We start from the raw sequence: 24,565 nt of genomic DNA on the forward strand, positions 1-24,565 counted from the left end.
CCACAGAAACCATCCTTGTCTTGGAACCCAGAAATACTGGCCCTGTTGAATACAGCCAACATATGCTGTGCTGAAAGAAACTGTAATTACCCAATCTCTGGCTGTATCACCACAGAAAGAGAAACCAAAGAAAAGCAACTGGGAAGCAATGTGGAGTCTCTTGAGAATAAAATCTGCAGACTACACCACCAATTGCTACTTAGAATGATGGCTAAAACCAAAATACAGAAGTGTTGGGTTTTATATTTTCATTTTATATAAAGGGGGAAAAGGATCTTGTGACGGCTTCCTCCGAGAGCATTTCCATGTTCAGGAACTCCAGCCTAGAACTCCTTCCTATGCCTGTCAACAGCATCTCTTTGGCCATCTGCAATTCGTGTTGACCTGCCTTCACTGGCATGGACTACACCTCATCTAGGCTCCCCTTTCTCACAAAAGGTTGGACCAGATGACCTTTCAGGACCTCTCCAACCTGGGCTGCTTTACAGTTCTATAAAAGCAGGCTCGAGAGCAAAATAGATGAAGAAAAGCAAGTACAACCACAATGTTTCCTGTACTGAATTGGACTAAAAATAGAGCAGAAAACAAAATCAAACTGTTCCAAAGCAATTGGAGCAGTGGTGTGGCTGCCACAAGTCAGGTATAGGCTGGACATTATTTGCCAGGCTTTCCTGCCCGAGGATGTGGAGTTCAACTGTATAAAAAGCTCATTGCTCCCTCAGGACTCAGAGATATGGCCATCTTTTCCTGCACCTCCTTTCTCTCCCATGTTTGTTTTCCCAGAAGTAACCTCAGCTTAACCAGGCTTTTTGTCTTGTAATCATCTGAAGTGTCCCCTCAGGCCCATTTGCTGCAGGAGTTCAGATATTATTGAGATCAAACAATATGAAATCCTTAGAGCTGTGAAAATACAGGATTTCCTGCCCCAGAGCTACTAAACCCTACTCTTTCATTTCACTAAGGAAGCACAGAGCTACGGTAAAACCACATGCCCAGGGACTGGAAAAAGAAACAGGCATCTGGGTCAATATATTGTCTTGGTATGGTTGGAAGAAACCAGAAATGTCCACTTTGAAACATGACAACAGAAATCCTTCAGTCTACCACATACTTTTAGAAGGGCCCATGTTTAGAATGCAACTATTTGCACACAACACATCAGGTAAACGATGTCTTCACTGTGCTGTGAGGCAAGATTTTCCTACCAGCTATATATAGATGGTAACTTCCTTTTCAAAACCCATGAGAACAAATGAAAAAAGTAGAGAGGTACAGAACTCTGTGTGTGCTGCTAATGCTACACGGCATTTGCTCCTTGGGCAGCTTCCTGGGCACCCTGCTGAGACGGGAAGAAAGGAACATGGTGGTGGATCCCCCAGGGCACTGCTGGGGCACATACCCCATGGGAACACAAAGGCAGGGAAGGAGAAGCTCCAGCCAACAAAGCACAAGTCAAAAGGCGGAAAGCAGGAGCGCAGGGCAGAGCCGACATTGTTTGGGGCAGAGCTGGGGGTCAGGAGGGGAAAGCACAGCAAAACCTCAGTCCAGGATCTCAACAGGGAGAGGCAGCTCATCCAGCGCGGATGTGGGGGAGAGCACAAACATCCTGCTCAGGAAAGCAGCCGAACAGGCCATGGTGGCTGCGGAAGGAGGAAGGAAGGGAAATTCCCAGTTCCAGGCACAAGGCAGGGAAGGCTGTCAGCTGGGAGAGCAGCAGAGGGGTTGACAGGATGTCACCGGAGAGGGTACAAACAGAATTACCACCTACTGAAAAGGTCAGGGAGCATGAGAACACAGAGCTGATCAGATGGGGGTTCTGCTCACACACACAGATCTGAGCAACTTGTGTGAAGCTGGGGGAGCAGAATAAATAGATTTGCTACTCAGACTGTTAAACAAACCCCTACATCTGACCTCTGTATCGGGGACCACTTCCCTGCCAGTAATTCCAGCAATTTCTGTTTCTGCTAAACCATACACACAGCAACCATCTGTGCTGAAACACCTCAGGTCATCACAGCCCCACTTCATTCTTTGCTAATTGCTTACTCTTCATTAGTTACCTCTGCAGTTCAATAGGAAGAACATTACTATGGTTGTTTACTGTAAGGCAGTGCTGAGGATGGAGGTGATGGTGAGGAGCTGGGAAGGAGGGGGGGTTAGGGAGCAGGGCTCACAGTTTTGATGAGTTTGAGATGTGATCTCTCAAAGGACAGGAAAGAGTGAGTTTCATGGAGAGCAAAGCAGATGAAGACAGAGCTTAGTCTCAATGGAAAGGTGACAAAAGATGACACATGGTACTTCATATCCCTGCTCTAGGAGCTGACAGCATTCCTGCACTCAAACAGCTTCAGCTGATCTCACTGAATACTTTTGGCTGTATTGAAATAGTTGAGACTGTAGATCAGAAACCCCCCTGAAAAGTCTTTCTGAAAGGAAGATGGGAAAAACATGCCTCACAGAACATGGAAATGGTCAAGAGGGAAAAAGCTAACCTGAAAAGAAAACGCCTCCCCATAAACCCCTCAGGTCTCAGACATCAGCCATGAACACCTCAGGTCACAGCCACAAGCATGACCCAGCCTGATTTCCTGCTCCCGTTTCCTGCAGGGGAGCTCCACTTCATTGTGACCGAGCCAGGAATCTTAAGGCACTGAATAAGCAGAATTTGGTACACTAAGGACTCAAAAAAAAAAAAATTTTTTTGCTTCTTTTAGTAGTATCTGGAGTAGCTACTGACTTTAACAACTTGTGGTCTGCCAAGCTGTGCAGCAGGTGACTTGCAGGGATTTTTCAAGCTGACAGTAATACACACTTTACAGTGCTCCCTGTCACACTCAACTTGCGCCACGTTGTCCTTGGTCACTGCTTTTGGCTTCTTGCCCTCCCATTAATTACTGGGAAAAACGGTCATTGTGGTGGGCAGTTTGTGAGGATGTGTCACCCACAAGTGCAGCAATTCCCAAAGCAATTTGCAAAATGAATCAGGTCATGTTCTTCTGCATCACAAATCCACACCAACCACAAAATTTTAAAACTACACAAGTGGAGAGTTAAACTCTACAGTGACACCCTATTTATGCAGTTCAAAGTCATCATTTCTCTTTGCTACAAAAGCAGCCAAGATTACTTACCCAGTGACAGTGCTGCACACCATGCAACACTGCAGCTCGAGCCCAGCAGTTTTGCCTCTCCAAAATCACACTTTTAGTCCTAAAATCCTGTCAATCTCTCAGGTTCTTCTCTGGGAACATTCTTGCTGCTTCACCACCCGTTTCACCCACACATTTTTTGCAGATTAAAAAGAAAAGTGTGTCCTTTGTCGTACGCTTAAGGATTGATCAGCAAAGGTGGCAGGAAAAAGGTCACAAAGGAAGAACTTAAAATATTAACACTTGGAAATACAAATTAGCCCCAGTTCAGTGACTCCTCTGATTCCCCCTGAGGAGGTAAAAACTCCTCCAGGCTGACAGGGAGGTGCAGGGATCCCCCCCTGCAGGCAGTGAGGGATGGCAGAGGCAGCTGTCAGTGCCCCACAGGCCCGAAGGATGGTGCCAAAGCTCGGGGCTGGAGGCACAAGTGCCATCAGCTGTCAGGCACTGTCTGGAGTGCAGGAAGCCATGGCTTTGGCCAGGACAGGCAGGGCAATGTGACACTTTGTGAGAGTAACCCAGGGGAAACCAACCTCTTCCATTCACTGTAGACACAGCAGCACAAGGAGAGGACAGTGATGGCCCAGGCCCAACAACTGGTCTCGGTGCAGGAAAACAAACAAGGGGGGGTGTGACACTCTGCAGCAGGAATGGTAACTTCAGCAGCCTCCAGACATTTCACAAACACTACAAGTACCTCACCAAAACTCAATCTGGGAGGAAAACACTTAAACTTGATTAAAAAAAATCACTCATTTACATATCCTGAACTTGAAAAATAAAGACTGTGTGGTTAGAGTCCACTTGTCATTAAGCAAATGTACACTGGCAGGTCCTGCATCTCCAGCCAGTGCTCCAGTGCTGTAGCGAAGAAGAGAGGAGATGCTGGATGGAACCGAGTTCAAAGTTAAGAATCAACTGCCAAGCACAGCAACAGTAACCCCATTTGACATAAATTCCAAGTTTTCAAGACAACTAAAGACTTCTGCAATGAGAAATTACTTTTGTGTTTCACTGTTTTTAAGGGTAATTTTATATGGCATTTGGGGTTTTTTGGTTACCCAAACCCCAGTGAGATGTCAGACTGGGAGCAAGACCCAAGCGCATTACTGTACCCAGGCTAATTATCATCCCCATGGCTGTGCTCAGCATCTGCTATCCATCCAAACGTTTCAATAGTTTTAATAACTTAAATCAAAGTACACTTTAACTTTTCAAAATCACTCCAAGAGTGAGAATTCCGCTCAACTAACAATTATCATTATTAAATAAAACCAGATACAAATATATTTTTTAAACATTATTTTGTGGTATTACTTGAACTGTAAAAAGCCTCGTTGTTATAAAATAATTATTCTGCAGAAACGCCTTTTCCCCCTTTCCGCAAAGCAGGAGCCGATTCCCAAAGGGAAGGTGGCTCTGCCCGCAGTCCCGGCTCCGGCCCGCAGAGGGCAGCACCGGAGCTGCACTGGCACAGAAACCGACAGCACCACGTCTGATAAAGTCATTTTAATGGAAAATGTAAAACCCCTTTCAACTTCAATGTACAAAGCATGTGTAACACTTGCACTTTTAACAAATTAAAGCAAGCCAATGTTTTAAAAAAATACATCATTGAATGTATATATGTATATATTTACATAGCATATTAAGTTTAATATTTAAGCTTTAAAAGTTCACATAAATTTTACCAAAATGAGACAATTTTTAAATAAATTACACCTTTTGAAAACGTTTAATTGTACACTGAATAGCTTCAATAAAATACTGAAGTGTCTGTATTTAATATCTACTTTATATACTTTATATTTTACAAAGTTTACAGTTATTTGGCAGTAATTTTCAGATTATGACATGACTGCTGTGCGGACTCAGCAAGATCCCAAATGCAGGCAATAGCTGGTGTTTGTGTCCTACTCTCACAGTAACTGTCTCAATGTAGTGAAAAATATCTGAATTATTTTAGCAAACTGTACAAGTCACATTTACATTTGATCAACAATATAGCATAGAATTTTGTGGTTTTTTTCCAAAAATAAATACATCATCTTAAATCTTTGACATTTCACAAACTTCATGTACATTATAATACAGACAGCAGAATGCTGCTCAACTGTTTGCAAGTGGAACATGGAATCACAGTGGCTGTGATATGAAGCTCTACCGTCGCAGTGTCATTAACAAGTAAATACGATGACTATTTTTTCTTGGCACTGATGGTTTGTGAAGCTTAAATTAGTGTGCATACCATTCACAGGCCAGGGGAAACGACCTCCCTCTGATGGTAACTCCAAAAAGCAGAACGCGCTCAGTTTTCATCCATATCTTCCATTTCACCTTCGTGGATCTTCAAAGCTCTCACCATTTCTTTAACTGCGTGGTACAAGATATTTTTAACCTGCAAGAACATCAGACAGATTTTAGTAAGGTCTGTGATTGAGGAACTCTGCAAAGTTTAGGACTGAGCGCTAAGCACAGTGGATGAAAAAAAAGGAAGGATGCACCAAGCCTGTGCAAAAGGGAACAGCTTTTTATACATTTTAAAATGTCATGTGAAATAAATAAAACCAGCAACTCAAGGGAGAGTCGTTTAGAGCCCTGGCATTGAAGCTGCTGCTCATTGTTATTCTGTGTGAACAGCAGTGAGGAAGTAGCTCCATGAACTGCTCGGCATTTCAATGAGCCCCAGCATGCCCTGCCTTCCCAGCCCTGCCTTCCCAGCTGCTTCCAGAGCTGCCTCCGCTTCCTACCTGCAGTTTATCATCGTAATTGATTTCTTCCTTCGACAGCCTCAGCTCCTGCGTTAAGTGAAATGACTGTACAAGGTGTTCTGGAGACACAAAGTCTTCAGTTACTTGAACACAGCTGTGAAAATTTTGCACCTATCCAAAATAACAAGAAGAGACTGATAATTAGTATTTGGGGTTATTCTTTGGCAGAAAGACCTGAGAAAAGAATGGGCCTTGACATCCCTTAACCACAGCCTTATCAGACTAAAGGGCAGCTTCACAGGTATAGAGCAATTAAGTGTATTTGACTTATCTAAGAGCTTCTGGCAAAAGGCACACTTTGAACACTCTGATGTGTTATTCCACCCTTTCACCAGCTGCTGCACAGCCTTTCCAGCCACGGCGCAGGCACTGGATACGCAGACCCACCCAGCCACAGCCCTGCCCTGCAGGACCCAGCTCCTCTGGGAGCTTCCACACTCATGGAGAACTAATGCTGGTGGGAACACTCAAAAGAAAAAAAAAATCATGAACAAAGAAAGGGGTAGATTGAGAAGGGGGGGGGGGGGAGGGGGGAAAGCACTTTCCTCTTACTGGTGTGAGGTAACTGCTGAGGAACAGACACCATCTCCTGCCACTCAGGTCCTACCTGGAGGACAGGGGAGAGGGAAAACAGTTCCTGGTTGTGACCAGGACCATCAACTCCTGCTCGTTCCCTTCAGGAACATTCAGTATCGTATTTTCACCCCTAAACCCTTACAAATTACACTGTAATTTGTAATTCAGCATGTCAAAACCCTCACTTCCCTGAACTCCAACAGCTCGTCAGAGTTGTGCAATTCTGTGGAATTCCCAAAGCCTGGGGCTGGGGAGGCAGCTCTGCTGACATCCCAGCAACACCCAGTCCCACCCTGCTCAGGGCTGACAGAGATCTGTACAGTTTAAGGTCGAACCTAGCAAAATCTAGAGTTTTTAAATGCATACTCTAAAATTTCCATTATGGTACCTGACATTCAAAGAAACCCCTGGGGCCTGCACAGCTGAGGACACAGGACTTCATTTAAAAATTATTCTTTTCTTCAAAACCACTGCCCAAGCGTGGGCAGCTCAGCCCTCTACAGCTGAACTCCCAGTGGTAACTCCAGCTCAGCACTTGTGTTGCATGCAGGGTTTCTGCAGCCCCATCATCAAGGACAAAGCAGTGCTGGTCCCTCCTGAGAGTGAATCACAACAGAAGTCATTCCAGATTCGAGGAGGGTTTGTTGATGCCACAGTTTGCGAGCGGCAGAAAGCCAGGAGCAAGGCAGCAGCTGCACAAGTGCCATCATGAGGCTCTCCCCTCTCAGGGAATTTCCTAGAGCCTGGGCTGAAATTTCTCTGCCTGGCTACAGCCCCCTCTCCTCCCCTCAGACTTCTCACCTCTTTCAAGTCTCCACCTGCCCTTGTTTTCCCTGCCAGCCCATGCAAATCCCACAGGACTCATTCACTTTCTCCTCACCAAGACAAGGTTTCACCAACTCCCTCTCTCTCCATGGCAGAATAGGGAATGTTTCCCTCAGACCTTTCATTCTGCTATGCCTTAAGCCTCCTTCCCTTCCAGGGCCTGTCTTATCCGTGTGAAAAGCCTGTGGGGAGGACAGATTTTACCATGGGAATACCCCCCTGGCAGCCCACAGGCAGTTCTATTTATAATATTTATAGCACAAGCTGATACAGTGACACACACAAATAAAAACGTTCAGCAAGGATCCCCCGGGGTTTGCGGGGTGAGGAGTGCAGCACTCCCACGCCTGTGCCACTTCCAGCTGAACTGACAACAGCTTCACACCCAGCCCACACACAGCAGAGGTTTTCCAGCAGGGCCAGGAGATGGGTGGAGTGTTGGAAAAGCCTCAGACCTGGGCTGGGACAGGGAAAGGTGACTGGGCAGGGAGGAAAGGGCCACCCACCCGTCCTCACGGCCACAGGATCAGCCACTTCCTGCAAGGCTCAGCTCCGGGAGCTCTGCACTCGCCACGCCCAGACCTTTATCCCACATCCTTATCGGAACATCGCCAGGATGTCGCATTACCTCCAGCACGTAATTTTACAATATATAATCCTGCTGTTAAATCAAGATAATACCACTATAAAACCCAACATTATAATAACCTGTTTCTCTATGAACGAGTTTTGCAGGGAGCCTCAACACCACATTTCAATCACTGACTCCAGTACCTTTAGCTTTTAATTTATCGCCAAAACATTTTACAAATTTGGAGCCACCAAGTTAAAAGCAGGCAGGGCATCCCTAGAGATGCCTGTGATGCAGCATGACCCACAGAGGAGCAGCAGAAAGAGTGACTCATTCAGGACAGCACAACACTCCTTTTTTAGCTGGGGAAGTTCCAAGGAGAGCTCAGGGCTCCCTGTTCCAAGTCCCACAGAGTGAACAAGGCCCAGACATCAGCAAGGCAGGGACACTGCTGAGCTCCCGACTCACACAGCCGAGAAGGAAGGACACAGCGTGATCCCACAGCACATCCCTCACGCTGCATCCAGGGAAGCATCTGCAGAGGTGACCGGTGCAAGGTTGCATCTATTTCTGGTTTCCTCTCCTGAGAGAGCAATTCCCTCCACAAGAGGCACTGACAAGGCTGCCCTGCCTGTCACAGCTCACAGGAGAGGCTCTGCCTCCCACCCCCACCCCAGGAACAGCCTGACTTTGCCTACTGCAGTGATCACCAGGGGGATGTGACTGCTGCCTGCAAGGACACGGGGAGAGGAGAAACCTGGGAAGCAACAAGAATGCTTTATGCTACCATAAAATGTTAAGAATAAGTTACTTTAAAAGCTAGACATGAATCCACAGAACCTGGGAGAGGGGAAAAAAAGGATATACAGAAGAAAACACACAAGTTCCTCCACAGTTTTACTGTTAGAACAGTAAAACTCTAGACCAGCACACCAGAAGCAGTAGTGTACCAACAATCCTAACTGGCTCCAGGATGGAAGTGTCTGACCTACACCATGCAGTGACCATAGGCACCCAGGCTCCCTAACTCCAGCCCTCAGCCTGATTTCCTCTGCTCCACAACATTACTGATGAGCAAACAAAAATAAAAATGTTAATTTACCACCAAATTTAGTATCAACTCTCACCCAGTTTTAATAATTAAAGACTCATGATGCACATGTAAATCTGAAACACTCAATGTGTAAACTCAACGTGGTATGTATTCTTGTGCAGACTTATTTTTCAGTGTTTAAATGTGCTTTGTATCTCTGAAGTGCTGGTGCTGATCCCTAAGGTCAGTATTTATGCACCTCTATATAGAGAGAGCACTGCGCACACATACATGAAAGAACACGATGCTTTCATTTCCTCCTACGTGGCAGATTCACAGGAACTTACAGAAGATGAAAAGGTTCTCAGCTTCACCCACTAAGGTTTAAAAACACCACGTTATTAACTCCTTGGTGCCAGAAGCTAGAACATTACCACTTCAAAAGCAATCTGGAGTTTAAAGCCAAGGAGATAAGAGTGATCTTATTTTTGGGCCTTAAACGTATGAACTGCAGTGAAGCCTGGAACAGTCCCACTACTTCATGTTTTATATTCTGCATCCCTTTATATAATGTCACATGCTATATAAAGCAAATTTCCCAGTACATTTGTTATTTTCTGTGGGGTTCCTTTTCACTCTCATATCTGGGACATCTCTCCCTTGTTTCCAGAGATCAGAGCAAGACTACAGGAGGATGCAATACATGACTCTGGGAGCCCCAGCTGCTTTAGCCCAACAGGAGCCAAGAACAACAGCAATGTCAGACATTCTTTCACCTTTGTGAAGTAACATCAAGCCCTGGAGATAAGGTACAGGGAAAGGTAACCTACAACAACTCCAGATTTGGGTCACCTGGGTTTGTTTGGGGCTCTTTGGGTGTTTTTTTTCTTTGCCAGAAAACAAATCCCTGCAGACTATCCAGAGCTACGTACCACCACATTAAACCCACCCAAAAACCCACTGGAATGATGAGGAGCCTGGTCTGGGTAAGGTACCTGTTGTTTCCAATGCCCCAGAACTGACAGAGCCAGAAGAGAGAGCAGGTACAGAGCAGCTGTCATCACCAGGCAGTTTTTCACAGAGGAAGAAGCCCCAACTGCCCTGGCCACGGTGACATGGCAAGCCATTGCTTCCTCCCTGCCAGCAGGTGGAAGCTGATCTGCACATCAGAAACCAAATAGCATCTTCCCCAGAAAGGCCTGGCCTCGCTTGAACCCGCGTGGAGATCAGTGATAAATGTTTAATATCATGATGGTTTACAACCCCAAGTGCAGGGTGGGTGTGCTCCTCATTCCTGGACAGTCAGCTCCCTTGTTAGTGCTGCCTGGCAGCTGGTGACACAGCAAGGAAGAAGGCTCCACTTCCTGCTGAAGCAGGAAAAGGTTAATGGAGTGAAGAAAGAAATAAATCTATAACGGCCCCAAAACAATTGTGCTTTCTTCCTCTTTTCACCAAGGAGCAGCAGTTCACAGACTGGGAGGAAAAAAAAAAAAACGCCAAACAAAAGGCAGTGCCAGGAGATGACTGAAGCTGACTGACACAAATTCATCCTGTTTCTCCAGAACTGCCCCACTGGCAGTACTTTTCCTTATATAACTAAGGATTAAATCAGCTCAGCTGCTGCAAAGGTAGTATCACTCTTTCTGATGGCAAGAAGGGACAATGATGACTCCAGGTGACTAATGTACCTTTTGTGTAAAAATAAACAGTGTGGCATGGGAAAACAACCAAAACCCTTGTTACAGAAACACCAGAACACCCACTACAATTCTCCTGTGGCTGAAGAGAAAAACAGTGACATCCAGGTGGTTTTTACCTGCTCAAGTTGCTCTCCCTGCCTCCCCCGGTGAGGTCAACTTTTGGCTTAGAAGAAAAAAATTACTAACCTGACTTTGCCATAACTAACCCCAGTTTGTTTAGAAATCTGCTAAGGAAATGAAAAGTGGAAAACAGCGGTTAATAATAGTCTGTTCATTTGTAATTCTAAAGCAAAAAAAGGAACTAATATTTAAGGCATTCAAGTTGCTGTACATTAGCACTGGCTAATCAGTTACACCACTAGATGTAACTTTATTTTACATTCCTATATACTAACAGCCACTAATAAGAAAATAAAATCTACTTGCGTACAGATGTATCTATGTCTTTGGAAAAAAAGTCATTTTACTGCATTTATGCTATTTAATCCTGCGTGTCTTTAAGCTGAGGTACATTACCTGATGAAGTGCTCCTGCTGGTAGAATAATAGCATCTCCAAGGAACTGAATAACCGTACAGGTTTTTACTCCATATTCTTCGAAAAGTCTTTGGCGAAGTTTTCTGTTCACATACCAGCTCTGATCACGTATTGGATCGTGCTCGGGTAAAACCTCTAAGCCTTGCTCCTTTGCTATCTGAAAGTACAGAACAGATCCCAAGTCACTTCCAAAATAACCAAACCTTTTGCTGATAAACTGAAAATATATCTAACTTGCCAGTAATGTTACTGTGTTCCCAATATCCAAACAAGAACTCTAGTCAGGGATTCAAAACAACCTCAAAGGAACTGTGAAGTCCCACTGAACTAAAGATATCTGCAGCACTCCCACTCCAAAATGCAGAGCTGTAAAGAACTCTGCACAATAATCTACTAATGAGCCAGACACTCTCTGTGTGACTTCTTTCATCCAGAAAATAATATCTGACCTCAGGAGTTCCTGTGCTGCCAATTCCTCAGACTTACAACCTTCAGTTTTGACACAGACAAGCACCACCACAACCCCAGCTCAGGAAAAAAGCAGCAGATAAAAACCCAAGGGTCCTACAGTCCTGGGAAACCTGCTCCAGGTGATTCTGCTGGAGCACAGGGCTAGACAGAGGGCCATCAAGAGGTCCCCTTCGCGCCCCAATCACACTGGGATAAGAAGTTATTTTCCTACCATCCCATGAAGGTATTCAGAAGAAATAATGGACATATAAAATACTTCCTGACATTGGTAAACCAAACTGCACACCCATTTCTCACACCATGTGAGCCACAGGGGAACAACTGTTACTGCTACTGCTACTAATCAATTCTATTGACTCTGATCCGCCTATCATGAAAATTATCTCATTACAAACATAGATTTTTACTTATATTGATATTAAATATACTTAATTACGTGATGCAGAGCTTGAAGTTGTTCTTCAGTATTATCCCCCTTCTTCTGTAGGGGGATAAGATCTCACTATCTTGTTACAGTTATCTCTTATCGGCAAGCAAATGGTCCCAGCGTTTACCCATCAATTAATCTCCCATTCAGTACTTCCAAAATACACTCCAGTACACGACTCATTTTGGATACCAGGGCAAGCCATGGCAGCAAATGACGACCTTCATTACACAGCACCCTAAGTGCTTCTGTTTCAAACCTGCTGCTCAAAGAGTTTCACAATATCCCTTGACTGCTCTGAGACAGGAAATGCTGAATACTCCTCATTGTCCACCTGTTCCCTTGCAGTTGTGCTTTTGTTCACAATTCTTTTTCAAACTGAAGAGCCACAATCTTATTTATGAGCATCTACTTTTTGAATGAACAGAAAAGTCTTGCTGTATAATTCATAATCTCCTGGAATCAGCTGTGTTTTATTTACTAGTGCTCATTTTCCCCCCCAGTTCAGCTTGCCAAAGAGCAAATGTCTGAGTCACCAGAGGACAGCTGCCTTGGTACAGAAACACTGCTTTATTGTCCAAAACAATCTTCACTGCCAGAGCTCTTAAGGCTTTTCCCTGCTGGCAGTAGAGCCTTTGGCCTCCAGCCTGTTTATGGACCCCTTTGGTTCAGCCAGTTAAAACTCATCTAATTTCTTCCCATAGTAGAAGAGAGAAAAGATTTCTTTTCCTCGAGCAACCACTTCAGTGATATTTTGGTATTTCTATGTCATCCAGCCAGGCTGTCTCCTAGAACATCAAAACATGCTGAAGACAGGGCACAGAAAACTGCTTCCAACATGGTATCCCTACATTTAATGCCACTGATGGATATCCATCCTATGGAATGACCTGAAAGGTTCTGATGTGGCTCTAACTTGTTGCACCACAGGCTGCACCGTAGCTAAGGAATAAGTTTGCTGCCCTTGGATACATTATCACAGTGCTTCCACCTTCACTAAGAGCCAAGGCAAGTTCTTTGAGCTAAGTGACCTAACAGAGTCCTGAGGAACATCAGTGGCTGCTGGATGACAAGGTCAGGGTTTTGGCATGGGACAACTCACCAAAAATCCAGCAGCTGATAATGCAAGAATGGATCAGTGAGAGAAAAACATCATCCTACGGATTATCTTTTGTATTAGAGAAGGACAAGAAAAATCTCCATGCCCTCCTGAGCCTTCAGGGTTTGCAGGCCAACTGTAACTCTTACGAAGTGAATGTGTATCATGCCATGTATTTTATTTGTTGATGATGTAGCAGGTCAATTATAATTTATTTTACTTCCCTCCCTTCCCTTGCACTCAGGTGCAGTTGGTGGTTTCTGCCAGCCCCCTTCGATTTACTAAGTACTTGGTTCATTTATAAATCATGTGTAATGAATCTAACCTTTTGCAGAAACTCTCTTATCTTGTCAGCATCTTTGCCAGCGTAAATGTGCCACAAAGCACCAGGTAATTCACTTGAATCCTTCAACCGCTTCCTTAAAAGATCATCCAAATCTTCCTCCTCCAACTTCTTCAAAACTCCTAAGATTCAACAAAAATATTCTTTAAGTGTGAGACAGAGGGAAAACTTTGAAACTAAACACCTTCTTTTCAAATTTCCTGTGTGAGACTGAGCAGAATAAAAGTCTGCTGAATACAACAGAAGCCCCCAGATGATCTCTGTGCTCAGTGTTTGTAATTAGGTACTAGAACAAGAATGCCACGGATACCTTAAAAATAGTTAATTTTTAAACTCTTCCACATTTCTTGAATTTGACGGAACACAATCACCTACCTGAAATAAACAAGAAGGCTGGTACCAAAACATTAAAAGATGAAAAATGTGTTTTCCTGCAGTCAGCATAAGCAATGTTTAGCATGCTATTCTAGCAGGCAGAGCTCTCCCAGGATGCTCAAGTTTGCTGCTATTAACTCAGTGCATACCCAAGTGAAAACAAAGCTCATAAAAGACAAACTTTACTGCAGCTGTATTAGTCACACCCAAAATCTACATTTGCTGATTGTGGAATAAGAGGACAAAAGAAAAAGAGGAAGAAACAAAACTATTTCAGTGATTTAAAGACTTTTTCACATAACCAATAAACCTCATAGAGCTGACTAACAAACACCAATTTAAGCTCTCCGGTGCTGAAAAATTACATTACAGTCCAAATTCAATAGAGTGAACACAGTGCACCCAGAAGGAGCAGAATAAACAGAAGGTCTGGCAAATACATCATCCTGACATAACTGTTAGAACCACCAGAGCTGCCAGAGGAAATCCTTCATCCTGCACTTTCATTAGCTGTGCCAGTCCCAGCACAGGAATGGTGCATCAATTATAGGGAAAGGCAAAAAAAAAAGTGAAAAGAGGCTGAAACACCATTTCATAATTCATGAGCTGCAGTGTATTTATGCAGAACTAATATGTGTGCAAACGCTTGAAACAAAGAACCTCCCAGGTTTAAGCAAGTACTTATGGGTATCCTCCATCCCCTTCAGAAGAATGGTGTCAGTTTTGGAATCAGCAGAACATTCAGTCCATCTACACCTGGCACAGTGAGTGAGCTTCCCTTTACCTGATTTGGAAAGTACTCCATTTCCTTTTGCTATGCCAACATAAACAAGGATGTTCACGACATCAGACACTTCGATATGGAGATTTGTGGTTCCTATATCATGGTCTTTAGTAGCAGCCACACCTGTGGTACAAGACAAAATTAAGATCTGTTGCGTTGCATATTCACCTTCAAATAGAAATGTGCAACAACTGAGAAGACACTTCTGAAAGCACACTGAGTGTCCCTGAGATACACAAACTACAAACGTGCTTTTGGTTCACCTGCTAAACAAGAAAATGTTATTTGTTAACAGATACCCAGGTAACTGTGTAAGAACAAAACATGTTTCATTAGAATAGAGGGGGACATTTCCTGACCATTGTGTTCCATTCCTCCTCAGCCTTTCAGGGTGTTCAGGGCAGAATACAGGTACAGTGAACAAACAAGGCTATAAAAAAATGTCACTTTTATGTCTGGCTTTAAGCAGAGCTGTTAATCAAAATAACCCCCAAACAAGGAGGAAAATTAACTTTAGTTTTAAAAGATGAAAACACACATTCTTATGTCAAAAGGACATTTTAGAACACTAAGCCTTACAGCAGTATTACATGAGAGGGACATTAAGGACTCAGTTCTTCAGACCCATGCCTTGATCACTACTGTTAATACGTTTATTTCAAAGGACTTTTTAAGTCAAAGCCATCACTTCACAAATTACCACTCATTTCTTGTCCTAATACAACAATCTGTAAAACAGAACTGAACAAAATTCTTTGGAAAAGAAGGAGCAGACAGAAAACGTCTGAGGGAAACAACCTTTTCTGAATAGGTTTTTGAGTGTTTAGCACACTAAACAAACTATGAGAAATATGCTGAGACTTATTTATGGTCAGAATTACAAGGACAGTAACATCTCATGAAGTACTGTGTCATACAGCACTACTAAAGACAGGATCTATCTCTGTGTAGAAGCACATAAACATTTATATGCTTCCAAAGGCTATACCAGCACAAGAAAAGACAGAAAGAAATGCAGAAGCAACTAAACTCTCATGCCTGTGCTGTTAATATTCAAGTCAGTCCATCTTTCTCCTACACCGAGTGAACAATCAGCCTTCAAGGAAGCTCAGTTTCTATCAAGCATTATAGTGTACCCTTCTACAGGTTTAAGGGGAGAGGTAACTGCTGCACTTTAGGGCACACTCACCATATGCACTGCACAGTCTGGGTCCCAAGTCCGGACGGACAAAAAATCCTGGCAGATGAGAAGCCAAGTTTAGTTTTCCTTCTGGACTACAGTATTCAGGCAAGGGTAAACTTTTTAGTAAGTCCTCGTATCTGAAGGAGAAAAGAAAGAAGAATGTAATTGAATTTGTGCCATTACACAGAGAGAAAAACCCAGCATAGGGACTGACTTAAGAACATCTGATATTAAACTCAAAATACCTTGCTGGCATCATGGCCTTGAAATCTTCACCAGAAGGCCAGTCTTTCAGTTTTAGCAGAGCTGTTTCCCCGTTTTTTACTTTCTGCCGTTCTGCAAATAACACAGAAATTACTAAGAACTAATACACTGTAGGTGTTTTACTTTATTCAACCAAAACATAGAACTGAACTCTTAACCTACCAATAATCAGAATTTCATACATGAAACAGCAGATAAATTATTTCAGAACTCAAGAATGATACAAATGAAACTCAACTAGCTAAGGGACAATGACATTCGTTTGATTTCCTAGTCAGACCTAACTGTAATAGTGCATCTTTCATTCTGCAAACATACAAAATGCCAGTTTCCATCACATTCTCTGGAAACAGATTATCTACAACTTTCTTTTTAAAGTTTCTTCAAAGCCTCAAGATCCATAAAGATTATATTTAACTGCAGTTTCTAGCACTGATCATGTTCAGAATCAACAGAATAATACATTCACAGTAACATACTTGAAACATCTTCAAAACCATCCCAGAACTCCTTGACATTGGTGTTTGAAATGATACTGTCTTTGCAATTCAAGATATCAGCTTGCTGGTTTCCAAAATCCAGGCTAATGGACTCAGCTTTCCACAGGCTGAAGTTCATTTTCTTATGCATACCGGACACCAAAACAGGCTGTAAAAAGTAAAATAAAATAATAATAATTAAAAAAAAAATCAATACTTATCCTTTCCCAAGTACAAATGCACCCGAAACACACACTGAAGGCCCTAGCCCTACTGAGCTGTTAACATGTCCTCCAGGAGCACCCCTTCCCAAAGGTGTCACACACGTCTTTTTGGAATCTCAAACTCCATGACAGGAATTTCTGATTGACCATGAGCAGGTAACTGAAGTTTAACTACACAAGTTCACCTGTGGGCTATCCCTGACAGGCTTTTGCCTACTGTTAACAATGCAGCTTCACACACGGAGTCAGGCATTTCTGTCCCTCAGCACAGCTCCCCAGCGTTCACACAGAGGTCACTCCACACAACGAACGCCTCAATACCCACCCTGCCTTGTTTCCAGCACTCTTTGAAGAGCTTCCAGTTGTTGCTGTTTTTATGGTCTCTGAGCCACAGAACATGCTTATCACAGATCCACGAATACTGAATATCGCTGTACCGTTTACTGCAGTCATCCTGAATACATTTATCATCATCCTTTGGCTCATCTTTTATTTCAGATTTTACATTTATCTTTGGTGCTCTATTTGGTGGAATCTTGTTTTCTACTACTGAAGCAATTATGTCATCGAGGATGTTTGGCATAGTCCTTCCACTCTTGCCACTCTGTCAGAAAATAAACAAATGTGTGCTTAAACAACATAAAAGCATGTAAAGCTAGTGCAATTCCTTTTGCAGTAGAATAACATTTCAGATGTTGTATCAATTATGACCATTTATAAAAATAAATAAAACGTTAATGTGTGTATGTGTGTGTACGTATGAAGTTTTCATATGAAGTTTACAGCCATCAGACAACGTGGCAACACAAATGATACAGACTTTCAAATCCTGACAGAAAAAACTGTGTGACTTGTAAACACTTACTGCTGTTCCTGTAGAGTAAACTGGAGCAAAAGCAATGCCAGCGTCGGTGGAACCCAGACGCAGTTTGCCTGCTGTTGTAGTTAGTAAGTCTCGTAAGGTTGAGCCCTGCTCATTGTTCTGGGATGCAGGAGGGGAGTTTTTACAGTTCTGGGACTCCAAATTATCCTGGTCTTTCTCTTCCTTTGAATGTTTTCCAGAAGGACACTCTTTGTTCTCTAAAACAAAAATAATCATTGGAAGTTTACACTGTTGTATCATGATGCAGACACAGGAACAGCACCACTGTCCTGCATTTCACCCTGCTGGTAACAGATTGTGCAGCAACAGTGCTTTATCCACCTGAAAACACACCAGGGGATGAACGAGATTCCTGAAAATGCAGTCAAACGGGGTGACCAAGAAAAGGCCTTCCTCAGCACCTCAGACATGCAGCTGAGTGAGCACCCGTCCCAAATGGGAATGCTGCAGCTGGAAATGCTCCCACATCCCACATGTGGAAATGCTCCCACATCACCTGTGCATTCCACAGTGGCTATTTGGGGATTCAGATGCCACCATGAAAAAGCAGTGCAGTTTCAAGGTTAAAATTAATGAGGAAAAGATCACCGTCTTTTCTTTTTGTAACAGAAAACGGTGTTATTTTTTTCTAATTAATTCAATTATGTTACCAGTGGTGCCCCCAGAGTCATGGACAAGATGTGACAACTTCAAACACGTACCTTTCTTTTCTTCTCTGGCTTTTTGCTCTGCAAGATCAGCCAACCAGTGCAGGGGGGACTGGGATTCGGGTGGTGTTAACTTGCTGTCTGTGCTTACATCACTCCTTGGGCTCGTGTTACCATTTGTCTCGGACTTTTGAGGAGTGTTCTGCTGTTGAGACTCAGGCATGCACAGAGAAATTTTATTACTGTGGTTAAGGACATTCTGCAAAACCTGTAAAGAACAAATTTGTTTTTAACTACATAGCTTTGCTCTAATGTATTTCAAAGACATGGCTAGCACTTAACTGTCACATATGCAAATTAAAATGCAGCTGGCACTATTCAAATACAGAAATCCACAGGAATCAGAACACTTGAACAAGCTGCAATATACACACACATTTTAGACTCACCTGAGACACACCATTCATTGCAGGGAGCTTGCCAGCTTGTGTGCTCTGCTTGCTGGTGCACTGACAATGGGATTTAATTTCAAATTTTTCTCTAATGTTGTGCATAGCATCTAAAAGATCTGTCAAAACTAGAAGACAATTAAGAAGAAAACCATCAGCAGCTGTCATTTTGTGACCCTCTTCACAATACACACACTGTGATGCTAAAATGCTATCTCCAAGTATTTTTATAATTTAAACTCTTAGAAATCCTAAAATTTAACACTCAAAACTACTCTAAAATGACTGCCCAGTTTATTTTAAAGCTCATGTAGAAAGACAGATCTTTAATTAATTGCACACTACTCTTCTGAATAATCTAACCTGTATTCTGCATTCCCATTGCATGGCACCCACCAGACAAGCCAGTCATTCATTATTTACTTCTCATTGTTCAATGGATGCATCATTGCTCCATTTAATAAAACCATCAACTGCAGACCGAGTGAGCCACACCTTGACAAAAAAAATTAGTATGTGATCATGTAAATGAGGCTGCTTGGTAATGGATATGCACAGAACACCACTGAGGTTACGTAGGCAGCTTTCACTGTGCTGTTTCCAGACAAGTGGTTCACTTCACAATGTAAAACTAAAACCAGTTTCAGTCTGGAACCTGTTGTGAGGAATGTCACAATCTGAATTTGTTATGGAATCCAACCAACCTTCATTTCTACCTGAACTAACATGTAACAATCCATAAAATAATGACTGGCTCTGTATTTTCGGCTTAAAATAACCTGGGAATTTACTTTGTAAGTTTAAGGGCACATTTGACTTTTCTGTTTTCTGGTCTGTATCAATGCTGCAGAAATTCTAAGGAAATTTGTGCTAATAACCACAACTACCACCACCACACCTAACTGCAATGATTCAGGAAACTTGCTTGGTTGAAAAAAGAAGTCTTGAATCTAGCCGGGTTTATGATTACTGCTTAGTTTTTCAATTATCATGAGCTCCTGCATTTTGCTCAATCAAATGTCCAACCAAAACATTTTCTTTTCTTTTCTGTGTGGGTGAATGGGACAGACAACAGTGAAAAACAAATCCCCAGAAATCTGTTGCCACACAATGCTCCTTGATGTTATTGAGATTTTCTTTTAACAGCCAAGGTCAGAGGTATTAAGTACATTCTGGCTGGTTTACTCTGCTCTAAAAAGGTACTAATTGGTCAAGATCCTCAATCTCTTCACTGCCTGTCCCCAAAACCCCTTCACACATCTGTCAGCACACTTCTCTTACTCTCCTCATCCTCTGTGCCCACTGCTGGCAACTGTCCAGAATCGCCTGCCTTGCTGTGATGATTTAACTCAATTGCCAGGTTTTTAAATGGAAAATCAGAAGTTTCAAGAAACAACTCTGGCCTCTCTTTACAGAAGGACATGGGAAAAAACACATTCTGCTCATTCACATGTGGTCTTACCAGAGCCTGGAATAATCTGGGTTGGCATCAGGTGCTTGTGATCGTGAGGCTGTCCCTTCACACACTTCATCCAGGCATACAGCTCCTTATCTGCAAAACAGCACGGCCAATGTTTTACTTTACTTACAGTGCACACAGACAGAGCCAACGTTTTGCAGACTGGTTTTAGTCAGAAATGTTTTTCTGCACATATTAACTCTTCTGCCCTGGTATCCTGCGTGACAAAGACCTGCACACAACAGTTACTTTTCACAATAGAGCTACTTTTCAAAAACAGAGTTTTAACAACCCTGAAATTTGAAATAACTGCACCTGTAACACAGACCCTTGCCAATAACATCAAAATTTCAAAGTATTTATTATATTTAGTCAGTTGCCAATCTAACACAGGCCAAAATCCTTTACAGTTGCTGTTGCTACAGTTGCTACCAAGGCCATGAGCCTCCCTTAATGAATCCTGCCATGGAAAAGAGACACATTTAGGCTGCAACTGAAAGGTTAATCCACTTTGACACAATCCACACTCCAAATAAGTGGCTGTCTTCAACCAGAGTTGGCCAAACAAGCCAAAAAGATGAACTCTTAACCAAATCAACTCTTGAGTCAGCCTACCCTGCAGTTACACCAATGCTACTGGTGGCACAAAGGAGAGGGAAGTTGCATCACGGGTTTATGTCAGAATAAAGCAACCATGAAACCATAAGTCTCTGTGTATTGGTTGAAAACCATTTGTGGCAGTAGAGAGGGGCTTTCTATCAAGTTTCAGGAAGGCTGTCCTGAAATACGCAGTGTAAAGAGGAAGAATGAGAGCAAAAAAAGTCTGGCCAAGCAACTGGTCACAAACCTGCTACGTGATTTTGGGGCAGAAAGAATAAAACTTCTCTCTCAACCCCCAGCCTTGTGTCCTATCCACTGAACTGCTAGTTTAAAGACATTTTTCCAAAACCTTTTACTAGTCTGCTCAGTTCTAGCAATGTAAAAAGAACCATTTAACACATTTAAAGCATTATTTTCTTACACTGTAGTAGATACACAACATACCAAATATTCCTTTCAGATAAGTATTAGATTTGCAAGCTATTTTGTAGTTTTTGTAACTCCTAAAACATGGAATTATCTAACTGGTCACAAACATAAATAAATCAAGAAACAAAGTAGCATATATTTATTTAATGTATTTTCTCACTGAAATGCTCTAACATGGCATTCCACTTGATGGTGCCATGAACTGTCTGAAGGTAACAATGGTTGCACATTCATTCAGTAAAGTAACAAGAGAAGTCATTGATAAATATCTGAATATGGAATATTTAAACCTCTAACATTCCTGCTGAAGCAGGGAAAACCCAGGGGATTCTCTGTTACATTTAGCAACTGCAAAAACAACTACCAGTTCCAGGAAAAATGGTGTAATATAAAGTGCTATTATATAGAGATGGGTGGGTGGTTCTGAACTTTTTAAGAGAGTGCCAAAGGAGAAATACAGTTCACAAGAATCCTGCAGCATCATTAGAAACGAAGCCACAGCGAGGGAAACTGTCGTACCTCTGCTTTTGCATGTAACACTGTGATGAAGAGAAAGGAGAAAGCCTTCCCTGTTAGAAGACTGGAAAGAAGCCTCCTTCTTTATACTGCTTTTTCAAACTTCTGAGACATTTTACTAAAATTTTCCTGGCTGGTTAACACACACACACACACACACACACACACACACACACACACTATAAAAAGCCTCTGGGCTGCATGTTCCCACCAGGGTAAATAATGTTTGGCATATATCCCAAGCCACGTCAGATGGATGCACACACAGGCTTAAGCGAGTGGAGAGCTGCTGAAGCAGCCTCCAGCATTAAAGCATTAACAACTGTTCCCAGTGCTGGAAAACACTGGCATTAGCTCCCTAAAAACTTAAGGCTTCAATGGAAGTCTCTGGGAACATCCTCTAACTGCAGTGTAGGAGGCTTCTCACTGCAAGCCAGGGACAAAGTGGATGAGACCCCGCAGTTAGCAAGCTTTGCCATCTAACAGTTAAACTTTATTTTACTAACGTTTCACATCTGTGACATTACACTGCTATGACAAACATGGAAATGCTTTTCCAAACAGCATTATACTTGAATCAGTTCCTGGCACAGCGTCTGACCGCAGAGCTGTGCCAGGGCACAGTGCCTGCCTCCCCGGGAAGGCAATCCATTCCACCAAGCAGCCTGAGCACCAGTGTCACAGCACAGGGCTCAAACACCAAATCAATCTTCCCAGCATTCCTCCCAGCAACTGCAACCAGGCTGGGTCACCCAGAAATCAGAGGTTTGCAAGTCAGTCCTGTTATACTTCTCTGCAGACCAAACTCAACATCTCCATTAAAGCACAGGAATTAAACTGGGTATGTGTGTAGGCTGATGGACTGTGAGACCTCCATTAACACTCAGTTTAAATACTATGTGAAGTATTTTTCTCCATCTCTTTCTTTTTTATGATAGAACTATAGAATAGGCTGTTAAGTTAGTATGACAAGACACGTACCTCTGGAGGGAGAACTCCAGAAGGCATTCAAATCAAGGTAAGTCTTAACAGCAATGAGTTACCATAAAGCAGGGAGGTGTAATGGAGCATCAGTCTCACAATTGAAGAACAAAATTTAACCTTGAGGGGCAAGGCACAAGTAACCTCCAACAGTCCACACAAAAAGACTGAATTGCAGACAAAGAGCTAAAATAGCCCCCACAGCAGTTGCTTTCTGAATGACTGATTCTATATCTACTGACAAAAGAGGCAAAAAAAGATCTAAGAGAAACCAAAACACACAAGCAGTAATTTAACACTTTACAGAAAGACAGTTATAGTGGATCAGCAGCTCTGCAACAAATGAGAATAAACAGCCTATACAATACTCTAGTTCATAAAGAACTGACCTCTAGAACTTTTTCTTTCCTTTGCTTTGTAACAATCTAGGCAGACCACAAATCCACATTTTTGGCAGACCCAATGAATGTTAAATAATGTGGCTTCACATGCATCACACATCTCACGGACGCCTCTCACTGCTCTCTTCCATGCAATTTTGGCTGAAATACAAAATAAGCAGAATAAAAGGACTGAAATTTAAATGCAAAACACAAAATGAATAGGCTTTATAGATGAAGCATTCATAGGTTTCCCCTCAGACACAACTGGGGGCTGGGGAGGAAAGCAATCCTTCATAAACAGACCATCAACATGTACCCCCCCAGTTCCATCACCCAGCCTCCCCATCAATGCTACTATCAATACACTGTAAAGAAATAAAGCATTCAAAAAACACAGACTAAAGTCACACAGAAAAAATACTGCTGCAAGTATGAAGAACCTCTTCAGCATATACTTTTAACCCCATGTGCTCAGGAGAGCTGAGGGTTTTTCCCCTGACTGCCCACGGGACGTGTTTAATCTCAAGGGCAGCCAAAGTAGTGAGCTGGACGGTTGGAGTTGGCAGGAGGAGAGGGAGGCGTCTGTTCCGGAGACCTGGCCAGTACGTCTGTTTTCTGCCCCACTTCCTCCTCATACTGCCTGGAATTAGTAGAGCCACCAGCCTGTTCCCAGCCTGTGCCCATCTGCCATGGGCCAGAAGGACGGACTGTGGCTCTGGTGGGGAGGAGGTGACAGCGTTAGCACATGCTCTGCTACGTTCTCCTTTGTTTTGGGAAGGAGACACATCAAACACACTGTCTGTTGGCAGGAGTCAGTGCCTGGCTCGTGGTGGGCCTTGGCTTGGAGCTGGCTGCTCTGGCTGGAGAGCTGGAGGCCAAGCTGGGAACTGAGGCTGCTCCAACCCCAACAGCAGCCCGGCCCTGGCTCTGTAATGGGCTGGCCCCAAGGAAGGAACCTGCCCCTTCCCACCATGCCCTCTTAAAGAACAGCCTTGGAAAATCCAGCAGGACAGTATAGTGAACAAAAGCTACTCAACAGGAAGCAACGGGTCACTCAAGGGAAACTGCACCATGCTTTGAGAGCATTGAGATTTCTTACCGTCTTTCTTCACCCACGACATGGCTGTTTTCTCAGATGTTACTAACTGACAAAATTTATCACCTATGATATCTAGAATGTATTTAGAAGTTTCCAGGTCCAGTTCATCATCATCATAGTTTTCATGTGTCCATAAACTCAGTGCTTCATCATCATACTGATCAGGAGAGGAGAAACCATCTATCCTAACCACTCCGTTCTTACTGAAAGATAACCTAAAAATGAAAAGACACAGTTTAAGTGCATGTATCATTGTATTCTGTGACTTACAGTTTACTGACTTCATCTTGCTGTTTAAGTCTTACA

At 43.0% G+C, this 24,565-nt stretch overlaps 1 protein-coding gene across 7 annotated transcripts in view; it reads right to left on the reverse strand.

Moving 5' to 3' along the window:
• Window positions 1-4,646: 4,646 nt before the first annotated feature.
• JMJD1C (jumonji domain containing 1C) overlaps window positions 4,647-24,565 on the reverse strand; it is a 155,914-nt gene continuing 135,995 nt past the window's right edge. For all 7 annotated transcript variants that reach the window (XM_027737287.2, XM_027737282.2, XM_027737288.2 and 4 more), the window contains 15 exons: window positions 24,260-24,474; window positions 23,167-23,319; window positions 20,255-20,344; window positions 18,793-18,920; window positions 18,398-18,611; window positions 17,679-17,893; window positions 17,139-17,417; window positions 16,590-16,758; window positions 16,092-16,182; window positions 15,853-15,983; window positions 14,664-14,786; window positions 13,487-13,626; window positions 11,145-11,321; window positions 5,903-6,034; window positions 4,647-5,550 (listed from right to left, as the gene is read on the reverse strand). In XM_027737287.2, the coding sequence (XP_027593088.1) occupies window positions 5,461-5,550; window positions 5,903-6,034; window positions 11,145-11,321; window positions 13,487-13,626; window positions 14,664-14,786; window positions 15,853-15,983; window positions 16,092-16,182; window positions 16,590-16,758; window positions 17,139-17,417; window positions 17,679-17,893; window positions 18,398-18,611; window positions 18,793-18,920; window positions 20,255-20,344; window positions 23,167-23,319; window positions 24,260-24,474 (2,347 nt within the window). In that variant the 3' untranslated portion in view covers window positions 4,647-5,460. The remainder of the gene's footprint in view (window positions 5,551-5,902; window positions 6,035-11,144; window positions 11,322-13,486; window positions 13,627-14,663; window positions 14,787-15,852; window positions 15,984-16,091; window positions 16,183-16,589; window positions 16,759-17,138; window positions 17,418-17,678; window positions 17,894-18,397; window positions 18,612-18,792; window positions 18,921-20,254; window positions 20,345-23,166; window positions 23,320-24,259; window positions 24,475-24,565) is intronic.

The sequence above is a fragment of the Pipra filicauda genome, unplaced genomic scaffold (genome assembly GCF_003945595.2).
Source record: "Pipra filicauda isolate LSUMZ 115617 unplaced genomic scaffold, ASM394559v2 scaffold398_size834171_pilon, whole genome shotgun sequence".
Lineage (NCBI taxonomy): Eukaryota > Metazoa > Chordata > Aves > Passeriformes > Pipridae > Pipra > Pipra filicauda.